The sequence below is a fragment of the Sapajus apella genome, unplaced genomic scaffold (genome assembly GCF_009761245.1).
Source record: "Sapajus apella isolate SASKATOON/1434 unplaced genomic scaffold, GSC_monkey_1.0 scaffold62, whole genome shotgun sequence".
Lineage (NCBI taxonomy): Eukaryota > Metazoa > Chordata > Mammalia > Primates > Cebidae > Sapajus > Sapajus apella.
In genome coordinates, this window is record NW_022437002.1 from 15,411,057 (window position 1) to 15,432,951 (window position 21,895).

The 21,895-nt window shown below is 45.7% G+C and overlaps 1 protein-coding gene across 5 annotated transcripts; it reads right to left on the minus strand.

Annotated features, from left to right (window-relative positions):
* Positions 1 to 47: 47 nt before the first annotated feature.
* Positions 48 to 21,886, minus strand: MED8 (mediator complex subunit 8). Of its 5 annotated transcripts, XM_032247227.1 has the most exons (9): positions 21,787 to 21,886; positions 20,353 to 20,471; positions 19,596 to 19,740; positions 18,963 to 19,103; positions 18,694 to 18,775; positions 18,078 to 18,326; positions 17,148 to 17,208; positions 485 to 594; positions 232 to 379 (listed from the first exon to the last, which is right to left on the minus strand). In XM_032247227.1, the coding sequence occupies exons 1-8, from the start codon at positions 21,790 to 21,792 to the stop codon at positions 510 to 512; spliced, it is 888 nt and encodes a 295-aa protein (XP_032103118.1). In that variant the 5' UTR covers positions 21,793 to 21,886; the 3' UTR covers positions 232 to 379; positions 485 to 509. The 5 variants fall into 5 exon arrangements, with proteins under 5 accessions (XP_032103120.1, XP_032103117.1, XP_032103118.1 ...); XM_032247229.1 differs by lacking the exons at positions 232 to 379; positions 485 to 594 and adding an exon at positions 48 to 218 and having other exon boundaries at positions 21,787 to 21,885; XM_032247226.1 differs by having other exon boundaries at positions 230 to 594.
* Between the last annotated feature and the right edge of the window lie 9 nt (positions 21,887 to 21,895).

Below are 21,895 nucleotides of genomic sequence, written 5' to 3' on the forward strand. Positions count from 1 at the left end.
CTGTGTGCGGCAGGCCAGGCTTAGGGCTCGCGGGGAGGGTTCGGCCTTGCCCCCAAAGAGCTCCCTCTCCTGCCGGGTGAGCGCAGAGCGGCGGGCTGGAGCACAATGCGTGTGCTGAGGGCAGACTGGGTTGGCAGGAGGTCTGAGCTGGAGAGAAGCCTCACCAGCCTGTACACTTGGAGGAGCCCTAAGCGTTAGGATCCGCTTTCGAGGGCAGCCTGGAATGGAAGTGGGAGGATACAAGTGGCCCCAGGGCAAGCATAGTGAATCACCGGCTAAACTGGCCTTCGTGGTAGTGAAAGGAAAAAAGGGACGGGAGGCTGACTGTGGCTGAATGTAGTAGGTCCTGAAGGCCAAATGGGGCGATCTGATTTTTATTCTAGAAGCAGAGGAAAAACAGTAAAGATTTTTGAGAAGACTATAATCAGGCTTGTATCATTAATTGATCAGACGTTTATGGACCACCCACTGTCCCTGCACTCACGGGGCTTGCAGTCTATCTGTCTGAATCACTTCGCTCTGGCAGCCAGTGTGAGGAGGGCACAGGAAGGAGACCAGGTGAAAACACTAGCCTGACCAAAGAAGGTCTGGAAACTGATGGGATTGGAGGAGGCGGACAATGTGGAGCTTTCCTCCAGACAGCTGGACTGGCTCTATATATTTAGTTATCTATTCCACACCCCCCAACCCCCACCTCTACACTCACTAACTGGACTCAACTAGTGGGGGCAAAGGACGGACTAGGTTTTAGTGAAATGGAATTTCTACCTCTAGCGGCCCCTGGAACAGGAGCACACAATTGAATAACTGCTTGTAGGATTGGTTGGTGTAAAAGTGGACAGAATTAGGAAATTTGGGCTACTCTGGGCACACTGCCTATGGGGCAGCCCTGCTCAGCAAGGAAAATAAACACATTTTCTAAAAAAAGAATTGACCAGGCGTGGTGGCTCAGGCCTGTAATCCCAGCACTTTGGAAGGCCAAGGTGGGCAGATCGCCTGAGGTCAAGAGTTTGAGGCCAGCCTTGCTAACATGGCAAAACCCCATCTCTACTGAAAATACGAAAATTAGCTGGGTGTGGTGGTGCACGCCTGTAATCCCAGCTACTCAGGAGGCAGAGGCAGAAGAATCACTTAAACCTGGGAGGCGGAGGTTGCAGTGAGCCAAGATCGAGCCATCGCACTCCAGCCTGGGCAACAAGAGCGAAACTCCGTGTCAAAAAAATAAAAAAAAAGGAATAAGGAATTCGGAAGACTTGGTGGTTGAGAGAATAAGCTGTTCACAAATGGTGGGACAGGCTGGGCATAGTGGTTCACACCTGTAATCCCAGCACTTTGGGAGGCCAAAGCAAGCAGATTGCTTGAGCTAACAACTTCAAGCCTGGGCAACTTTGTGAGACCCTGTCTCTACAAAAAATACAAAAAATTGGCCGGGTGTGGTGGCTCATGCCTGTAATCCTGGCACTTTGGGAAGCTGAGGTGGGCGGATCACCTGAGGCCAGGGGTTCAAGACCAGCCTGGCCAACTTGGTGAAACCCCATCTCTACAAAAATACAAAAATTAGCCGGGCATGATGGCAGGTACCTTTAATCCCAGCTACTGGGGAGGCTTGAACCCAGGAGGCAGAGGTTGTAGTGAGCCGAGATCACACTACTACACTCCAGCGTGGGTGACAGAAAGACTCCGTCTCAAAAAATAATAATAATTACAAAAAATTACCTGGGCACGGTGGTACATGCCTGTAGTCCCAGCTACATGGGAGGCTGAGGTGGGAGGATGACTTGAGCCCAGGAGGCAGAAGTTGCAGTGAGCCAAGATTACCCCACTGCACTCCAGTCTGAATGACAGAGACCTCATCTCAATAAATAATAAATAAATAAACGACTCCACAAATGGTGGGATATAGCTATGTGGAAGTTTAGTCCTAGAGCTTAGGTAAGAGGTCTGAGCCAAAGTACAGATATGACCCAGCCTATTAGTACCCATCCTTGAAAGGAAATGGCAGAAGAGTTCACTATTTAAAAAGCTCCAACTTCTAACTTAGCACTGTACACTAAGGTCCTACCTGATCTGGTCCCTGCCTAGTCCTCTCATTCTACCTGTGACAACTCTCCTGGGCCCCATCCGGTGCTTTAACCATTCCCTGAGGATGTCAGCATCTTTCATACCCCTTTCAACCCTTAAGCCTTGCCCCCAGCTCAGCACAAGGAACAGTCAAGTCACCTAGGCAGTAAATCACTCCCTCCTCTTGCTCTCACAGATGTAATTATCTGCTTATTCGAATCCCAAAACTATAAGCTCCTCTTAGCCAGGGCCAGGTTTTGTCATCTCTGTATCTCCAGCATCAGGCCCATTGTCTGGCACTCAGTTGATCCTCCATGTTTGTTGAGTGAATGTTAGTGTGAATGGGATGATGTGAGAAAGGAAGAGAGGCCAACGGACTCAGAGTCAAGTGGAGAGGACAATAAGAATTCAAAAGCCTTTCCATTTCCCTGTTTACTGAGTCCATAACTATTTACTGAAAGCCTGTGTGCCAGGTATACCCTAGTGACTTTGGGTTCACAGCTGATTCCAAAGGCTTGAGTTTAAATGTTCTAATTAGTACCTGTGTGACCTTATGTAAGTTGCTGAACCTCTATAAAATGGGAACAAAAACAGTACCTATCTCATAGGATTGCTGTGAAGACCGAAGGAGATAACCCATGTAAAGTGCTTAGCACTGTTTCTGTCTCAACATTTAATGGACAAGGTGGGAAAGTGCCCCACATATACTTATGGAAGTATATTTTGAAGGTATATACTTATATGTAGATTCGTGAGCATTCTTTTAACAATATTTCCTAAACAGTTACTGTGTGCAAACCACTGTTGTGAGAGCACTATTGAGAGATTTTGGTTTAAATGTCCATCATAAGAGTGCACTAGAGACAAAGCAGACCATTATAGATGATGAAACTGTCCCTGAGGCCAAACACAATAGTGACAGGAAACTTCAACTGTGTATTTATTTACCTGGATCACGTTGGTAAATAATCATAGCAGGCCTTCTATAAATGCCGACTGACTACATGAATGAACATGCTCAAAGACAGTTGTTCAGCTCTTGTCCCAGGTTCTTTCACACCCTTCTCCCACTTCCTGAGTTTATTTTGTTCAGTTTGGCAAACAGTGAATGGATGGGAGAGAGCATCCTCAAATATCTAATATAGGCCACTTATCCCCAAATCCTACCAAATTGCATCTTCATGGCCCTGGGGTTCCTGCAAAACACTCGGTCTGACGGAAAAGACAGACATATAGATGAGCAATTATATATGGTGAGTGTTCCCATAGAGATAAACCCAGAGGGTTTTGAAAGCACTGGGGTGCGGAGGCACCTTAACCCAGTATGGAGGCTAATTCTTGAAGGTGGCACAAAAATGACAAGTTGAACATTAAAGGATACTTTCTAGGCTGGGAGTGGTGGCTCACACCTGTAATCCCAGCACTTTGGGAGGCCGAGGCAGGTGGATCACCTGAGACCAGACTGGCCAACATGGTGAAACCCCATCTCTACTAAAAAATACACAAAAAATTAACCAAGCATGGTGACGGGCACCTGTAATTCCAGCTACTCGGGAGGCTGAGGCAGGAGAATCGCTTGAACGCAGGAGGCGGAGGTTGTAGTGAGCCAAGATTGTGCCACTGCACTCCAGCCTGAGCGTCAAGAGCAAGACTCCGTCTCAAAAAAAAAAGGACACTTTCTAGAAAGCAGGGAAAGGCATTCTCAGCAGAGGTAAGCATGTATGTGAAGGCATGGAAGCAAGAGATGTGACAGGTTTGGGGAACGCTGGTAGTTTGGTATGACTCCAGTTCAGAGGGCATATGGGAAGGGCAGGAAAGGTAGGCATGAGTCAGTTTATGAAGAGCCTTGTATGCCACAGTAAGAAGACAGGATTTTATTCTGTTTATGTTTTTCAGCCCTGGCTGTAACTAGAATCAACTGGAGAGCTTTTAAAATATCAATGCCTGGCTCTCACCTCCAGACTGATGCTAGATGGTTGTTCTTAATGGGAAGAGGCCAAAGCATGTTTAAATGCTGTGTGGAGAGAGACAGTAGGATCCAGCATACATATAACAAGACTAGTCTCTGGCTAAGGAGAATGGAAATAGAGTAAGTTCATCAGAGAAATGGGAGGAAATTGAGAGAGTTTTGTCTAAAGGAGTCTAATTTTTCCTTTAGTCAGATATTAGCTATTTGCTGAACATGGGGGATGGGTAGGCAGTAGGATAAGGAATTACAGGGAAGTGGTACAGTCTGGAGTAGCTGATGATGGAGTGCTGGGAAAGCTTGGTGAACAGAGTGGAAGACCCCACTGGGTGGGAGGCCATAAGGAGTATACCAGTTTAGAAGGCTGTGTGATGTTCTCCAGCAGAGCTAAGTGAGTGGGAGTCAGGAGAGCAGAAATAGGACTGTTTGGGATCTGCAGGGAAGCCAGATGGAAGGCCTTGCTGGGAAGAGGGTTCAGTGAAGGCTGTGTAGACAAAACTAAGCCAAGGATACACTGTTAAACTGGAGAAACTGAAGGGGTCAAGGAACTCATAGGTTTGATAAGGATGAAGGCCAGGTGTAGTGGGGGAAGGAAACCCAGTCCAGCAACTAAAATTCCATCTCCTTCATGGAGCCTTCCTGACTAATGGGAAATGAGGTGGCAACTTCCCCCGGGTCCCACCCTGTCTGACTCACTCCTCACTCACTGCTCCTCAAAGGGCCCGTCTCCATCCTCTCTCTCAAGAAGATAAACCACTGATGTTGTTTCTCCAAAAGTTCAGCCTGAAAACCACTATCTGTATGAACTCCATTCCCATGATTGTTTGAGGCTTCCTTTATATGTTTCAACACAAATATTAAATGGAGGTAGGATCAGAGAAGCAGAAATGGCAATGAGGAAAAAAACGGAAAAAGTATGCCTGCATGTTTATGAGTGAGTGAGTGGAACAGTCGAGGGAAAAGACAATGGAAGAGAGAGAGGGGGGTATCAGCTATGAATAGGAACTGAAGGTCAGATTGAGGGGCCACAGAACTGGCAGGTGGAGATGGAAGCAGCCTCCTGGGGGCTGTGTCAAGCTTCTCCATTCTCCATCCTATACAGGACAAAGGGTACTTCTTCCTATACAATATCCACACAGAGGAGCTGACAGGAGGGTTAGCCCGTGAGGATGGGAGCACAAAGATGAGGGCAAAGGGTTTGCCAGTTAATAATTCTGCATGTCCCTGGGCCCCAGCCAGCTAGCTGGTATCTCTTCCTAAGCAGGCTGGGACCTTGGCTGAAAGAACCAGGGCTGGAAAGACATCGGGCTGGCAGAAGGGAGAGATTGCATGCAAACATCCTTTGTACCTTCTGGAACTTAAGGTTTGGCCTGGAACCCTGAAAGGTCAGGGCCAATGTCTGATCCATCAGTCGGTAACCAGTGTCTACATACTATGGGTATCATTCACCGTTCATTGAACTGAACAACAGAAACTCTGGAAGGGGGAAAGTGGTGTGATAGAACCTGCAGGAAGAGCTCTGGAGAGAAAAAAGAGGCTTTTTGTTAGGGGGTAAGCCAGGGGATGCTATCAGGATGGAGGAAGGAGAGTTAGCAAGATCCAGAAGACACATGAGAGGGACCAAGAGAGGAATGAGAAGCGTATTATTCTATTGGTACTTTTTCTGGCAAGGATGAAGCCAGCTGCTTTCCATATGTTCAAATGTTTCCACCCTGTAAGGTAAGTACTGTGATCACCTCTTAATAGATAAAAAACTGGAATCAGAGGTTGAAGGCTTTGCTCAAGGTCACAGACTGGGTAAGATGAAAGCAACACAAGCGTTTCAGGCTGAGGAAAAGGCATAGACAAAGGAATGGATGTAGAAAAGCAAATGACAGGTAGAGAACTGCAAGGGATTCTGTTTGGCTAAAGCAGTGGTCCCCAACATTTTTGGTATGAGGGACCAGTTTTGTTTTGTGGAGGACAATTTTTCCAAGAATGGGGGATCGGGGGGTGGCATGAGAAGCAAGGCACAGGCGGATGGTTTCAGGAGGAAACCGTTGGTCCTCAGATCATCAGGCATTCATAACATTCTCATAAGGAGTTCACAACCTAGATATCCTGCGTGCACAGTTCACAATAGGGTTCCTGCCCCATGAGAATCTAATGCTGCTGCTGAACTGACAGGAGGCAGAGCTCAGGCGGTAATGCTTGCTCACTTGCCCACCACGCACCTTCTGCTGTGCAGGCTGGTTCCTAACAGGCCACCGACCAGTACTGGTCCCATGGCCCAGGGGTTGGAGACCTTTGGGCTAAAGGATATGGCTAATGAAAGGCCTTCATGTAATAGAAGGTTAATGAATAGGTTGGCCTCAGATCATCAAATGTTTTGAATTTTAAAAAATGAGGAATTTACTTTATATTGGGATGTCTCAGAAGATTTTAAGTGGCAGGCTGATATGATCCCCATTGTGCTTTAAAAAGACAAACTTAGGGCCAGGCGCAGTGGCTCACACCTGTAATCCCAGCACTTTGGGAGGCCAAGGAGGGGGGATCACTTGAGGTCAGGAGTTCGAGACCAGCCTGGACCAACATGATGAAACCCCATCTCTATTAAAAATATAAAATTAGGTGGGCGTGGTGGCATGTGCCTGTAGTCCCAGCTACTTGGGAAGCTGAGGCAGGAGAATTGCTTGAACCCAGGAGGTGGAGGTTGCAGTGAGCCAAGATTGTACCACTGCACTCCAGCCTGGCCAACAGAGCAAGACTGTCTCAGAAAGAAAGAAAGAAAGAAAGAAAAAGAAAAGAAAAGAAAAGAAAGAAAGAAGGAAAGAAAGAAAGAAAGAAAGAAAGAAAGAAAGAAAGAAAGAAAGAAAGAAAGAAAGAAAAGACAAGACAAGACAAGACAAACTTGGAAACAGTAAAGTATATTATCAAGAGGAGAGCAGAAGAAGGGAGGGATAACAGCTGGGAGCCAGCTCAGAGGTCTGGGTGTGACACAAAAAAGGCCTGACCTATAAGAATGGCAATGAAAAGGAAGAAAAGGGAATACAGCAGAAAGAGGACCCAGAACTGACAGCAGGTGTTCAGCTGGATAACTCAGGTAGAGCAGGATGGAGAAAATGAATGCAGTTTGGGACATCCTAAGTTTGAGGTGACATGGCCCATTCAACAAGCAATCTAAAACACAGTACTGTGTATTCAGAAGAAAGGACAGAGCTTGAGAAAAAAAAAAAAAACAAAAACAAAAACTAAGGATTCTCTATATTGAGGTGAAACCACACAAAGTGGACTGGAATATGGTAGCTCTAGTTTTGGCTGTGTTCAGAAACTTTTCCGTCCCCTGCTTTCATTTCCTTTGAGGAATTCCCTACCCCATTGGCTCATTAATGCTGGTATTCTCCCCCACTTCCTCCCTGTCCAAACTCCTAATGGCACATAATCCAAGCAAAACCAGAGCTCTCCCATGAGATGAGCTCTAATAATGTAAAGTAGAGAAATGAAGAGACAGAGAGTCCAGACAACATTTGAGCCTCTGAGCCCACCTAGAGCCATCCACATAACCTAGATACAGTTGGTTTTCCTTTTTTTCGATTAAGCCAGTTTAATTGTAATGTCTTGCAGTCAAAACAGTCTAGTAGACCACCACATAAAAATGAGATTGCTCAGGAGAGAGCAGAAGAGAATAACAGTTACCACTTGAATGTTGACTATTTGCCTAAAGGGCCTTTTTAAGAAGCTTGGACTTTATCTGATAGAAAATTAAGAGCTACTTAAAGATTTAAATTTTTAACTTTTATGTATGTTTTGTTGAAGGTGCTCTTTGAAGTTGGTACTATAATCCCATTCTATAGAGGTGGAAACTGAGGTTCTTGAAAGTGAAGTAACTTTATACGGCCATACAATGGATAAGTGTCCAAAACAGGTTATGAACTTGAAAATAAATAAACTGCAACAGAACTATGGGTGCTAGAATGGAGTTGTGTACAGGGCACAGGAGGGGTACAGTTTAAGAATGGTCAAGTGTACAGAGATGAAGTAGTAAAGACTTTACAGGAGTAGGTGACATTTGAATTGGAAGGATGAATTGTTTATCAGGTGAATAACGGGGCTGGAGCAGGAAAAAGAAAGGACATTCTGTGTAGGGCAGAGAGCCACGAAGGTGTGAGGCAACCTGGCCCCCAGCTACTTCCTATGCTACAGCTGAGAGCACTTATGGCAAAGTGGCAAGAATCACGGAGTATGCCATGACAAAACAAGGTCTGAAGGACTGGTGGTGAGTGTGATGGGAAGAGAGGCAAGCATCGCACCAAAGAGCTCTGGTTTTGATACCCAATGAATTATACACAGCCACTCATAAGGAGCTGAGCCCTGACCCAGCAACCACAGACAAGCGAGGCAAGAATTCGTCACAACTGCACAGAGAAAGCGATGAGTGATGAAGGGTCCCCTTTAGGGACAGAATGTAGGAAGACTATGGAACTGAGTCTTTGGCTGGTTTAGACAAGGAAGAGATACAGTTTAGAAGTCATGAAAAAGAATATTTCAGGTGAGGGGGCTTGTCATTTGGCCTCAAGTCAAAAGCATATAATTTCTTAATGAAAGAATATAGGCAATAACTAGGTGGGAGAAATAAAATTCACAAAACTAGATTTGAAATTGACTTATCATGTCAGGTTATCCAATGTAAAAATGCTCAGTGCCTGCCTACTCTGCATGTTACCAGGGAGATACCATGGGGGATGAAATGTGCACAAAAAGTGTCTCCTGAGGCTAAGCTCCTGAGACATGAGCACAGGGGAGCTGCAAAGGGAAAGAGAGGTTATGACCTCTTAGAGGAATTGGTCAATCGTTTATTCAAGCAAAAATTACTGAGAGCAGGTTTCCAAATGTTACCCTATGGATACATAATATGCATTGAGCTTCACTATTGTCAGCATTATCGTAAGCACTATTTACATATATTAACCCATTTAAACCTCACAGCAACCCTATGAAATAGCCATTATTATCAACCCCAGGAGTAAGGAAACAAAGGCATAGAGAAGTGAACTAACTTGCCCAAGGCCACATAGCTGGTACGTAGCACAGCTAGGATTTGAAATGGAGCAGTCAAGCACGAGAACCTGCTTTTTAAACCAAAATGTTATTTTATACTACCTCTCCAAAGACAAAGAAATCATAATAGTAATAATAATAGTGGCACCACCATTTATAGTGTTTATGACGGGCTAGATGCTGTAGTATGCCAAGGACACACATCATCGTGCCTAAGATCACTCAGCTCTCAGGTGGAAGAGCTGGGATTCAAAGTTCGGGATGCTTGAACCTGGGAGACAATAAAGTGCACCAGGAGCTAGAATAAGTTTGTACAAGGTACAAATGTGGAGCATAAGAGAGGTAATTGATCTTACCTGGTGGGAGGAATGTTGAGTTGTGGGAGTGGTGCTGAGTTGTGGGTTACTGAAAAACTTCACATAGGGATGACTTTTTTTTTTTTTTTTTTTTTTTGAGACAGGGTCTGGCTCTGTTGCCCAGGCTGGAGTGCAGTGGCACAATCCCTGCTTACTGCAGCCTCAACCTCCCAGGCCCAAGCAATCCTCTCATCTCAGCCTCCCAAGTGGCTGGGACCACAAGTGTGTGCCACCACACCTGGCTAATTTTTTTTAGTAGAGACAGGGTCTTCCTGTGCTGCCCAGGCTGGTCTCGAACTCCTGGGCTCACACAGTCCTCACACCTCAGCTTCCCAAAGTGCTGGGATGACAGGCGTGAGCCACTGCCCTGGCCAGAGCGGGGTGATTTGTGAGCTGAATTTTGAAAGATGATTGAGTATTCATCACACAGAATGACAGGGCAAAGTGTTCCATGCAGAGGGAACAGTGAGAATAAAGGAATGGAGGTTTGAAAGAGGTGTCACATTCACGAAACTGCAAGCAATGTGGATGGCTTGGGAATTAAGTGGGCGGCATGACAGTAAATCAGAAGATGGTGGCAGGGGGCTATATCACACAGAATCTTACTTGCATTTCCAGAAAATTTGAGCTATTTTTTTAAACTTTTCCAATGAAGTAAATGTAATAGCCAAAAAGAGTAAATAAATATCCCTAGGGAATCTGGTAGCTTAGTCTGAAGCCATTCAGACTAGTAGGAATTCTTTGAAGTCCATTTTCTCTTAATAATGCATGCATGCTGACGGGGCATGGTGGCTCATGGCTATAATCCCAGTACTTTGGGACGCTGAGGCAGGAAGATCACTTGAGTTCAGGAATTTGAGAGCAGCCTGGGCAATGTGGCGAAACCCCGTCTCTACCAAAGACACAAAAATTAGCTGGGTATGGTGGCATGCACCTGTAGTCCCAGCTACTTGGGAGGCTGAGGTGGGAGGATCACTTGAGCCTAGGAGGTGGAGGTTGCAGTTAGCCAAGATTGTACCACTGCACTCTAACCTGGGTGACACAGTAAGACAGTACCTTGAAATAATAGAATAATAATAATAAATGCATGCTAAATGTGTATTCTCTGTTTTAAATTACCCTTAAGTAAAATGAATGTTCCAGGAGGATTTTATCTTGTGATTTTCAGTATGCCTGGCACACCCACCCCTACCAACCCACCCACCAGGTATGTAGTCCATATACCCATCTCTATTATAAATACCAAAATCAGTCAGGTATGGTGGCAAGTGCCTGGAGTCCTAGCTACTTGGGAGGCTGAGGTGGGTGGATCACTTGAGCCTGGGAGGTGGAGGTTGCAATGAGCCAAGATTGCACCACTGCACTCTAGCCTGGTTGACACAGTGGGAATAATAAAATAATAACAATGCATGCCGAATGTATATTTTCTGTTTTAAATTACCCTTAAGTAAAATGAACATTCCAGGATGATTTTATCTTGTGATATTCAGTATGCCTGGCACACCCACCCCTACATGGAGAGTAAACTATCAAAAGGATTTTAATCAAAGGAATAATGTGATCAGATCTGCGGCTCAGAGACCTAACTGGCAGCCTTTTGGAAGACAAGTTAAAGTGGGCAGGACTGGAGATAAAGGATTTTAATCAGGGAGTTATGTGATCAGATCTGCAGTTTAGAAATACCTATCTACAGCCTTTTGGAAGATGCGTTAGAGTAGACAAGACTGGAGATACGGAGTCTGAACTATATTTTCAGTGAGAGAGGCCCAGAGCCTAAACTGTAGGAAAGGGTGGATGGACACTGGGAAGACAGAATTGGTAGGATTTAGTATCTGATTAGGTATGAGGGGGCTGGGGACTTAGAGGGAGAATAGTTTCGAATGGTTCCTATATTCCTGGCTTAGAAGAGAAACAGGTGTGTAGGCTAGAATGACTGGATTTAGACATTCAAGCAGCTATGGATCATATAGGTAGAGATATCCACCAGGAATCTGCAGCAAAGCAAAGAGGTCTGAGCTGAAAATAAAACTTGCCTATGTTATGTACATAAAAGTGGTGGTCACAGAGAAAGCAGGTAGAATAAAAAGAAAAGATGGTTAAGGGCAAGTCCTAGAGAATAACATTTAAGAAGCAGACAGAAGTATAAAAGTCCAAAAGCTGCAGAGAAGGAATGGCTAGAGAGCGGAATGAACAAGGAGAGCATGTGCCATAGAAACCATGGGGGAGAAAGAGACTAAGGGAAATGATCAGCATTGTTAAATGCTGCAGATACATTAATATACTGAGGATTGAAAAAACTCTGAATGTAGCCATTAGGTCAGCAGTGATCTCTGAGTTTCTGAGGAATGGTGGAAGTAGAAGCCCAAACACAGGGGCTGAAAAGTGAATGGGAAGTAAAAGAAAAAACTGACTCTAAGCACTTTATTTAAAGAGCATGGCTGTGAATGAGTCAGTGCAAGGGCATGTAGGGTCAAGAAGGATCTTTTAACATGGAAGAGACACTAAAATGGCACTATCTAGGGCCATGAAATGTAGGCCAGAGAAAATGGGCTACAAAGGATAAGGTTGGGTGTGGTGGGTCACACCCAGACTTTGGGAGGCGGAGGTGGGAGGATTGAGACCAGCCTGGGCAACATGGAGACCCCATCTCTATTAAAAACAGTAATAATTTGATGGCTGCATAGTATTTCATGATGTATATGTGCCACATTTTCCCTGTCCAGTCTATCATCGATGGGCATTTGGGTCGGTTCCAGGTCTTTGCTATTGTAAACAGTGCTGCAATGAACATTCGTGTGCATGTGTCCTTATGGTAGAACGATTTATAATCCTTTGGGTATATACCCAGTAATGGGATTGATGGGTCAAATGGAATTTCTATTTCTAGGTCCTTATGGAATCGCCACACTGTCTTCCACAATGGTTGAACTAATTTACACTCCCGCAGCCATCAAAAACGATGAGTTCATGTCCTTTGTAGGGACATGGATGAAACTGGAAACCATCATTCTCAGCAAACTGACACAAGAACAGAAAATCAAACACTGCATGTTCTCCCTCATAGGCGGGCGTTGAACAATGAGAAAACATGGACACAGGGAGGGGAGCATCACACACTAGGGTCTGTTGTGGGGAAATAGGAGAGGGACAGCGGGGGGTGGGGAGTTGGGGAGAGATAGCATGGGGAGAAATGCCAGATATAGGTGAAGGGGAGGAAGGCAGCAAATCACGCTGCCATGTGTGTACCTATGCAACAATCTTGCATGTTCTTCACATGTACCCCAAAACCTAAAATGCAATAAAAAAAAAACCCTACAGCTAACATCATACTTAATGGGGAGAAACTAGAAGCTTTCCCATTAAGATTTAAAAAGAAGCAAGGGTATCCCCAATCATTCCTGCTTTCCAACATTGCACTGGAAGTCCTAGCTAGTGCAATAAAACAAGAGAAGAAAATTAAACATATACAGATTGAGAAGGAAGGAATAAAACTACCTTTGCCTGCAAAATAATAATAATAATAATGATAATTTAAAAATCAGCTGGGCATGGTGGCACATGCCTGTGGTCCCAGCTACCCAGGAGGCTGAGAGGTGGGAGGATCACTTGAGTGGCACGATCACAGTGAGCTGTGATCGTGCCACTGCACTCAAGCCTGGGTGACAGAGTGAGACTCTGTCTCAAAAAAAAAAGAAAAGAAAAAGAACAAAGGATGTCTACATGGGGAATGTGGGCAAGAAAAGATAAAGAATCAAAATGACCACAAACTAGGGAAATTAGGGTGATAATTAGGGAAAGCAGTAGAATGGCAGAGAAAACACAGGAAAGCGAGCATCCCATGGCACTTTATATTTGATTCAGTAGGAAAGGAAAAGCATAATTTGTCACCCATGCTGGAGAAGTCTTTGGTACATATATCTTGCCCAAGGAGAGAGATGTCTGAGAGAGGGAAGGTGACTTCTAACACACAACATATGTCAGAATTGTAACTTCTGATAACTGTGGTAACTTACCATCTCTTTGATGAATCTTAAAGAAAGATGTTTTAGAAAACAGTTTCAAGGTTGTTGTCTAGAAGGATGTTGGTATGTTAAGTTTTAGGTGACAGAGAGGGAATCTGAGGAATAGTTTATAGGAATTTGAGGGACTTGGGGGCTGACCTAGGAAAAATTTGGCCTATCTGTGTAACAGTCATGCACCAAGGAAAACAAAACAAAACAAAATGCCTGGGGATAAATGGGTTTGAAAATCACTGCCACAGACTTTAGACCTAAAATCACTGGGATCACCAAGTGAGAAAACTGAGGCTCAGGGAAGTGAGATGCCTTGTCCATGATGTACTTAGGGAAGCAGCCATGCCCAAATGGCATGTGACTCATTGAGAGACTGCAACAGGAACCCAAGAGCTGCCTCAGTGACACATGGGAGCTCAAAAACAAGAGAGAGAAGTTAAAAGGAAGAAGAAAGGAACTTTGCCCTGTGGGACAAAACACAGCTGAAGTGATGGGGCCCCATGGTCCCCTAAGATAGGTTGGAGTTTGCCTTCTGTTCCGGTTAGAAAGCCCCATCTGCACAGTGGCAAGGCCTTTCCAAGGGTTAATCTTCATGTGTGTGTTTCCAGGCAAGGGCCATATCGAGCCTCCATAGGTAGGCACTGTGAAACCTCAAGACTGAACAGAAAAGGACCATAGCCCCTGTTCCTACTCCTGGCCCAATGCTAAACTTCAGTAGGCCATTCCCCCAATTCTGGAGCAGATAGGAAAGGCAGATGGAAGAGAATGTACACCCCTGCATAGTTCATCTGGACAGTAACCAGGAGCTGACCCAGGGTGGGCGTTTGGACGGACTCAGCCTCCGTCCTGCCTGGTGCTGGGATCAGCTTACACAGCTCCTGTGTCCACAGGGCACAGAGAATACATTGTCCATAAGGAGGATTATTCTGTACAAGAAGCTCAGACAAAGGGAGAGGTTGTTTCCAGCTGCCTGGGGGAGGTGTGAAGGGGGTGGGAAAAGGGACCAGCCTTGCACTGGGGCATTCCTGCAGAGTTCAGCTTCTTCTCTGTGGCAGCACGACAGGAGGTAGGCAATTATACTCCCTCCAGCTCAATCTTAATGCTGGGACCCATTATGGAGTTGTAAGGAGCACTTGGCTATAACCTATCTATCTTGGCTGTTTCCCAAAAAAACAACAGGGTTGAGTGAAGTGCACCAGCTAAGTAGGGCAGCAATAGACACCAGAAGGGGAACAGAATGGGGTGATTAGCACAATAAGCAAAAGAGAGATTCAGCAATGACTGAATCCCAGGCTCAGGGCAGAGCTGGAGAGGGAGAGGTCCTAGGCAATGGGCCTTATGCTGACATTGATTGGATAAGCTTCCACCCTCAGCAGGATGAACTCTGTGCTGTTGTAAGTTCTTGAGGTTTCACAGCTGCTGCTTCTTTCTCCATCCTAGACACAAACCTAGGAGACAACGGCCTAATCTCTTTCTCCAGGACACCCAAAAGTAGGAGAAAGCACGATCTCCAAGCAAAACAGAGCAGTCAAAAACAGGAATGTTACCACAGTAGGCCAACAGTCACATTTTGTAAATCCTAAATCTGAGCCAGTAAGTAGGTCATGCCCCTTTCCTCAAAGGAAATTCTGTATGTATTCCCTCCTGAGGGAATGAGTGTGTTAGGGGTGGGAGATACATACATACTCTATTGAGGCATTTACTAGGCTGTATAGACCCCAAAGTAGGAGACACTACTGAGGTGTACTCCAGATAATTTTTTTGAGGATTGGGGGATAAAAATGAGAGCACGTGCTCCTGCAGCGATGAATGTAGAGGAGTCCCTGTAGAGGAAGAAGTGTTTGCTTAGGGTCACAAGATGTAGGTGATATCCTGCATATCCTCGGCCTGTTGGGGCAAGAGGACATTTCCATTCTTGGATAACAAGGAATCCATTCTAATAGTATGGTGGAAATAAAGTCAGTATTAGCCTGGGACACAGAAAAACTTGGGGTTGGTGCCATTCAATAGGAGGGAATCTTTTGGTGGAGTAAAGGACAATAGTCACCAAAAGATGCTCCAGGGGTTTCAGAGAAGCACAGCTTAAACTCTACCCAATATGCCAGTTAGCTCTGACATTTCCAGTGGGAAGGGAAGAGGTGAGAAGATAAAGAACACCTGAGAGGGCTGATGAGGCGGAACAGTTTAAGTGGGGGAAAAGTCTGGCATTGCCTCAGAGCTGATGACCGGACTCCCCTGCTGCTATGTATTGTGGTCAGTGAGCTATGTGGATACCGTTTCTTGTCTTGATGGAATGGTAACAGATGTTGACATCTGGGACCACTTTTCTAGTCCTTTGCTGCCACAGCCTGGCAGAACTTCATTTGGCACTGAACAAATGCCAAAGTACCAGTGTGTGACAGAAGAGAACAGAAAAAAGGCAGCTGGAAGGTATGAGCAGGAGGGAAGTCGCAGGATTTTCGGATCAAAGCTAATTAAAGATATGGAAACTTTTTTATGGAGAACAAATTAGAACTGCCTTGCAGCACTCTTGAAATTGCCTCTGATCCCTATGTAGTGCTTTCATAAATTACTGTCAGACAACCCTGAGCCAGTGAACATCAATTTAAATAACTTTATTCAGAGGAAACCTTTGGTCCACTTTTGCTGACTCAGCCCCTGCCCATGCTGACAAAGGAGTACTAAGAAAGGCAGGTTAGCCTAAATGTCTAAATTCACTTTGTTCAACTATATAAAAGCAGGCAAAGTTACTGGGGGTTGCCCCACTTCCCACCATCAATCTGGTCCACGATTTGGGCCACAGGCTTAGGAAAATGAAGGAAAGCCATCCTGGGCAGAGTCAAGGAACTGGGCACTATTTTGAGGTCAGCTAAACCCTGATGGCAGTGTGAAGTGCAATTCTCTTCTCCCTCCGAAATAAGAACCATGAGTCTAGGGGAAGGGGCTTTTCATGTGCTAAGGAAAAATGCTTTCCCACATAGTCCTGCCTGGCAGAGCCACTTCCTGAGAAGGCCTCGTGTGTACAGGGTGGGGTAAAGGATAGAGGACTTTGTGACTATTTGCCAGGTAAGAGCTGTGTTTGTTGGCTTCTCAGAGGATAGAAAGAAGAGGAGGCCCAAGTTTCACCAGAGCTGTAGATGGGCACTTTTTTTCCCCCTGGCCCAGAAGCTTCTTCACCTGCACCTTAGAGGGATAGCCAGGATGAAACCCGGGCAGGAGGGCCTGCAAAGACAGTGTGCCTCTAAGAACACAGAGTTGCTACAGTTTCTGGAAGCACAAAATAAGCATAGCCTTATTTGATCTTGTGTCCATCAGTTCACCATTGACATTAGGCAGTATCAGATCAGGGTAAGTTCTGGATCAAGGACTATGGAGGGTGGTGGGGAGAAGTAGCTACAGAAACTATCATTTATTGAATACCCATTATTTCATATACTATGCTAAGCACTTCACATTCATTTCCTCATTTTAATCCTCACAACAACCCTATGAGGTAGGTATTATCACCATTTACAAATGAGAAAACAAGCTCAGAAAAATTAGGTCACTGTCCAAGGTCACACAGCTAGTCAGTGGTGGAGGTGGGATTTGTCTGTTGCTGAAAGCTCATGTTCTTTTTATTGTACCCATCTAGGTGGGCCTTGAGCAAAAGGTAATTTCACTGCCCAGCTCTGCAAAGAGCACCAGGGAGTCGAGGTTGCCAGCCACACTCACCGCTGGTAGGGATGCATTGAAGCCGACTTGATGTTGGTTTTTATTCCACTTGGCATTTTCCCTGAAAGGAACATGAAAAAAGACATCTCAAGCAAGGTAAGACTTTCACGACAAATCAGAAATGTGGTAATCTCAGGCTCCTTCTGTCACCTCCTCTATCATCTCAGAACCTCTGTGACATCTGACCCTGTCTGGCAGAGTTCAGAGGTATAGTTCTTCACCCAGCTCTCTCCCTGAAGGTGTCCAGGAGGAAAGAAGTGATATGGAAGAACAGTCTGCTCATCCACTCCTAGAAGAGATAGCTAAACCTGTGTGACCCCCATTTAATGTCACAGGTAAAAGAGTACCATGCTCTCTCATTGTTTTTTTTTACATTGTAAGAACTGCAGAATCTCTCTTTGTTTTAATTGTCCCTTTTCCTAGACAGCCTGAGGAAGTAACTCTTCTAGCTGCCTGCATCTAGATTGTTCTAAAAATGAGTAGGAGAGAAGGCAGGAAGCCAAGAGCAAGAAAGGCAGGATACAGAGAAAAGAATACATGTAGGACTGGGAAGCTGGCCTGCTTGTCAATTCCTGAGGCACCTACCAATGGTCTCGATTAAGATCTGACCACTGATTTCTCTACCTAAGAAGAGACACTGACAACACATCTAATATCAGAATAAATTGGACAGAAGGATAGTTGACACAGAGATGTGAGATGGGGATGAGAAATGAAAGCAGTTTCTGTTACTCAAAGTTCTTCCTCACTCTCTGGTGCCCATTGCAGTCTTAGACGAGATTTTTACTTCTGAAAATTATATCCTGGGTCACAGTGCAAAGGAGAAATGGAGAAAACTTCTAGGTCTAGAGATGCTGGAGGCCCAGATAATCTAGCTTATTCCCACTCCCCTGCTCAAAGTCAGCCTCATTTCAACGCCTGCCACCTTACCTGGTTGACCTGCTGGAGCCATTTGTACCCCACTGAGCATTGGCTGCTGCTGGCTTGGAGCTCCTGCCATCTGCACCTGCTGTAATCCTGAGGTTCCTGCAAGGATTGTCCCAGCTCCTGGCTGGCCTGGCTGGCCAGGACCGCTGCTGCCTGAAGGTCTCCAATTAGACAGTCCTTTCCCAAAGGCAACAGCTGCCACCAAGGCATTAGTGTCTGTAGGGTTAAAGGTCTGCTTGTTCGGACGGAGACCTAAAGAAAAAGTAAGTGAGGATCCTGAAGTATGCCTCTGATGCAGGACTGAACTGGCAGCTGGAAGACCAGTATGAGTGCCAGGGTTTGGAGTTCTGAATTCAGCAGCATCTAGACTCCCTCACAGCCCAGAAAAAGAGGCAGAGGACTCCCAAGCCTATCTCAGAATTCTCTCTTCTTATTTTGCCCATTTCCTCCACCTGCTTCAGGGCTGGCTTTAAATACAAAAGGCTAACAGAATGGATGCAAATCCCTTCCTAAGCAGTTCACTCTTGAGTTCTAATTTCACTACTCCCCAAATCACCATTCCTATTCCAGTGATCTTATACACCTCTCCTTCTCTGTTTTGCCACCAGTCCCACCATACCTCCACTCTCTGATTCTCGCTCCTCTTTGCTGATTTTCTCCAGAAGGTTTGAACACATTTTATTCAAGCTCTGGATCTGCTTCTGTAACACACAATTTTGTGCAGCGATTAGGGTAAGTAGGAAAAGATATGGAGAAATTTATTCCTTGTGCTCTGCCAGAAGCAACTTAGGTGCAGCCAACTATGCATCCCTACTAGACAGGAATGGTAATGCCTAGCTTCTCATGATGGAATGGGGATGGGGCAGCAAGGCAGTGACTCAGTCCAACCTGGGCTGCATCTGTACCAATGCGGGCAGCATCTGTCGTCAGTTGCTTCTCCTGCTCTTCCACCTCAGGGTCAGGCTTGGTTCTCAGATGGTCCGGGACTACCTCATGGCTGAAAACGGGCACCCGTCCTTCAGTCTGCCGCTGTAACACACAGATTTTATTGATCCTACTATGCGATCCAAGAAGATTCTATCTGGCCTGATATACAGTCCTATCCACAGGCAAACAGTGCATTTTCAGGGAAAATACAACCTGAGACATAATATCTAGCTTCTAGAACACACTCTCCTTTATTCTATCCTTCATTTTTTGTCTTCTCACATCCCTATCTCTACCAGACCTAGGGACGAATTAAACTATTGCTGTCTGCCACGTTTCAAAGACTGCAATAGACAAAGTCACAAAAGGATAGACTTTGTGGCTTGAGATAGATGTTGGAGAAGAAAGGTATCAGCCTTGGTGACATACCCTTCAGGTTATGACTATTTGGGAGTGGCTCTCCCACCTTCAGCAGAGCAAAAAAGCAAGGCCTCCAAAATTATTTCTAGGCTCCCAACAAGTAATTTCCCTAAATACTAAAGAAGCCTAAAAAACCCCTTAATTTCCCAAGTTGTATTCTTTTTCTCCTCTTACCATGAGATCTTCATCTCGGTCTGGAGACAACACCAGAGGGATGATGACCTGGTTACGGAACAGCGGTGTTTTTTCATGCTTCAAGACCTTGTTCAGAGTGTTTAACTGTCCAGAAAGCAAGGCAAAGCTGTCCAGGACAGAGGGCCTGGTGGTGGTAAGAAGGTGTCAGAATTTTCCACCCCTTCCCTGGATGGTTCTTAGTAAAATTGTCCTAGTTCCTTCAGGCTAGGAACACTCAGATTCATCCCCAAAAGTCTCATAGCCCTATGACTAGCCTAAGTGGAAACAGACTAACAGGTATGATAGGGCTATAAAGGAGGGATACACTTTCAGGTTATGACACAGATGCAGAAAAGAAGGCAGTTCATTGTTTGAATGGGGTGAGGAACAGTGGCAAAAAGTCTCCTTTCTAGCCTGGAAATAGGATCCACACTTCGGAGTAGGTTGGATCTAAAGGACTCAGCCACATCTGTGGCAAGAGATCCAGCATGAATAGGGCTATAGTGGGAGGACTTCTTCACCAGAAAAGTCAAAGGGTAAGAATTGAAAGCTAGAAAGAGCTTGGGTTAAGAAACTGAGCATTTGTCTACTTCCTTGCCATGGAAGCCACTTGCTAAATGTTAGGAAACCCAGCTCTTTCCAAATCAAAAGATGTTTGCAAACTGATAAATGGTTACATCATTAGAAACGTCCTATTCATTGGGAGGCTAGGCCCCCCACCCATAAGCCCTCCCTAGCTTGCCCTGGCAATTCTTACCAGGTCAGCCGGTCATACTCGTTCTCCAACTTGTAAATGAAACTCCCCAATGAGTTCTTCAGATCAGCCACTTGACTCAGCAGTGCATCTAATGATGCCTCAAGCTGCTTCTCCTCCCTCTGCACCAATAGGAACAGGTTGGTTACACAGATAAATGAGTATGACACACAGAAAGAGGGGCTGAAAAGCCAAGGAGATGGTGTGCAACACAGGAGCTCACTGGCATAGGATAGCCAGGTTGTTTTCTATCTTTGGTATTTGGGTTACAGACAGCATCAGCCCTGAGACCTTTCAACCTGTTTGCCTGACCCCAAGTCCTCCCACCAACTGATTCCTTCTTCCCGTCTCCTCCTAATCTATGCTTAGTTTTTCTCTGTATTAGGTACACCCTCCTCTCCCTCACTGAGACATTTTTGAGAGACCCTAATGCCAGATCATTATCTCATGTGCACCTTTGTAGCACATGTACTCCAGTTTCCTCCGTCCTAGCATCTGTGAGCCTGGCTGTCTTGTCAGTTTCTGCAAAATCGGCCTACTCATGAAGACTTCTCTGAATACCAGCCCTGCTCTCCCCTTTTCCTCCCCCAACCAACCACTCCACCTTTCCATCTGCTCTCAGCATTTTACATTTCAACCTTCTCCTTGCTGAATTAATGTGCACTCATCTATCTCTGCGTCAATATTCCCGTGCCTCTTTCACAAGCTCGGTCAACCCATTAACATTTATTGAGACAACCGGCTGCAAGAAACTGACAAATGAAAAACAAAAACCACACATGCTCCTAAGCACTGGACAAACAAAATACTGGGGGTCTGTAAAGCATTTCCTTCCCATCGGTGGTCTCCTGTTTTACTCCATTTCTTCACCCTTAACAACTGCAGGGCACAGGCTGGGAAGAGTGATGCAAAACTGTCTTGCAAACCTGCTAAAGTACCTGACAGGAACTTGATCCTGGGTTCCACCGTGGCCTCGGATTATAAACTGCTTAGCTTTCGGCCACCGCAGCCCACAATTCCCTCACTGCTTGGGCTTGTCTCCAGTTAGATCCCCTGCTATATCAGCATCCAACCGCCTCCATCCAGCAGCCTAGGACAGGGCCTGAGCCAACCCACCACCTTCTTGAGCCGTCTCCCTTGGACTGCATCTCAGCCTCCCCGTAATACAACCTAATCCTTTCCCACGCCAAGCAAATAGGTGCTGCCTCCTTCCTCCAGATTTAGCCAGACCATCTCCTATCAGGCGAGCTCCACCCCCACCTCTCAACTGCGCCGCTCCCTCTCCAATTAGCCTCGCCCCCTAACCCACATTTCCTTATCAGCCGCAGGTACTGCCCTCTCTTCTCAGTCCCAACTCTTCATTCTCCTTAGCCAGCCCACTCTCGGTCCTTGTACCCGAAGCTGGCCAGCCGCTAATAGGCCCAACCTGGCTCTCACCTGCATTGCGGCGGCCGAGGCGGCGGCTACGATTTCCACTTCCGGTTTTCCCTTCGATGAAACGCCTCTGAGAAGGCTTCTCCACCAATCAGAAAACTGGAATTCGGCC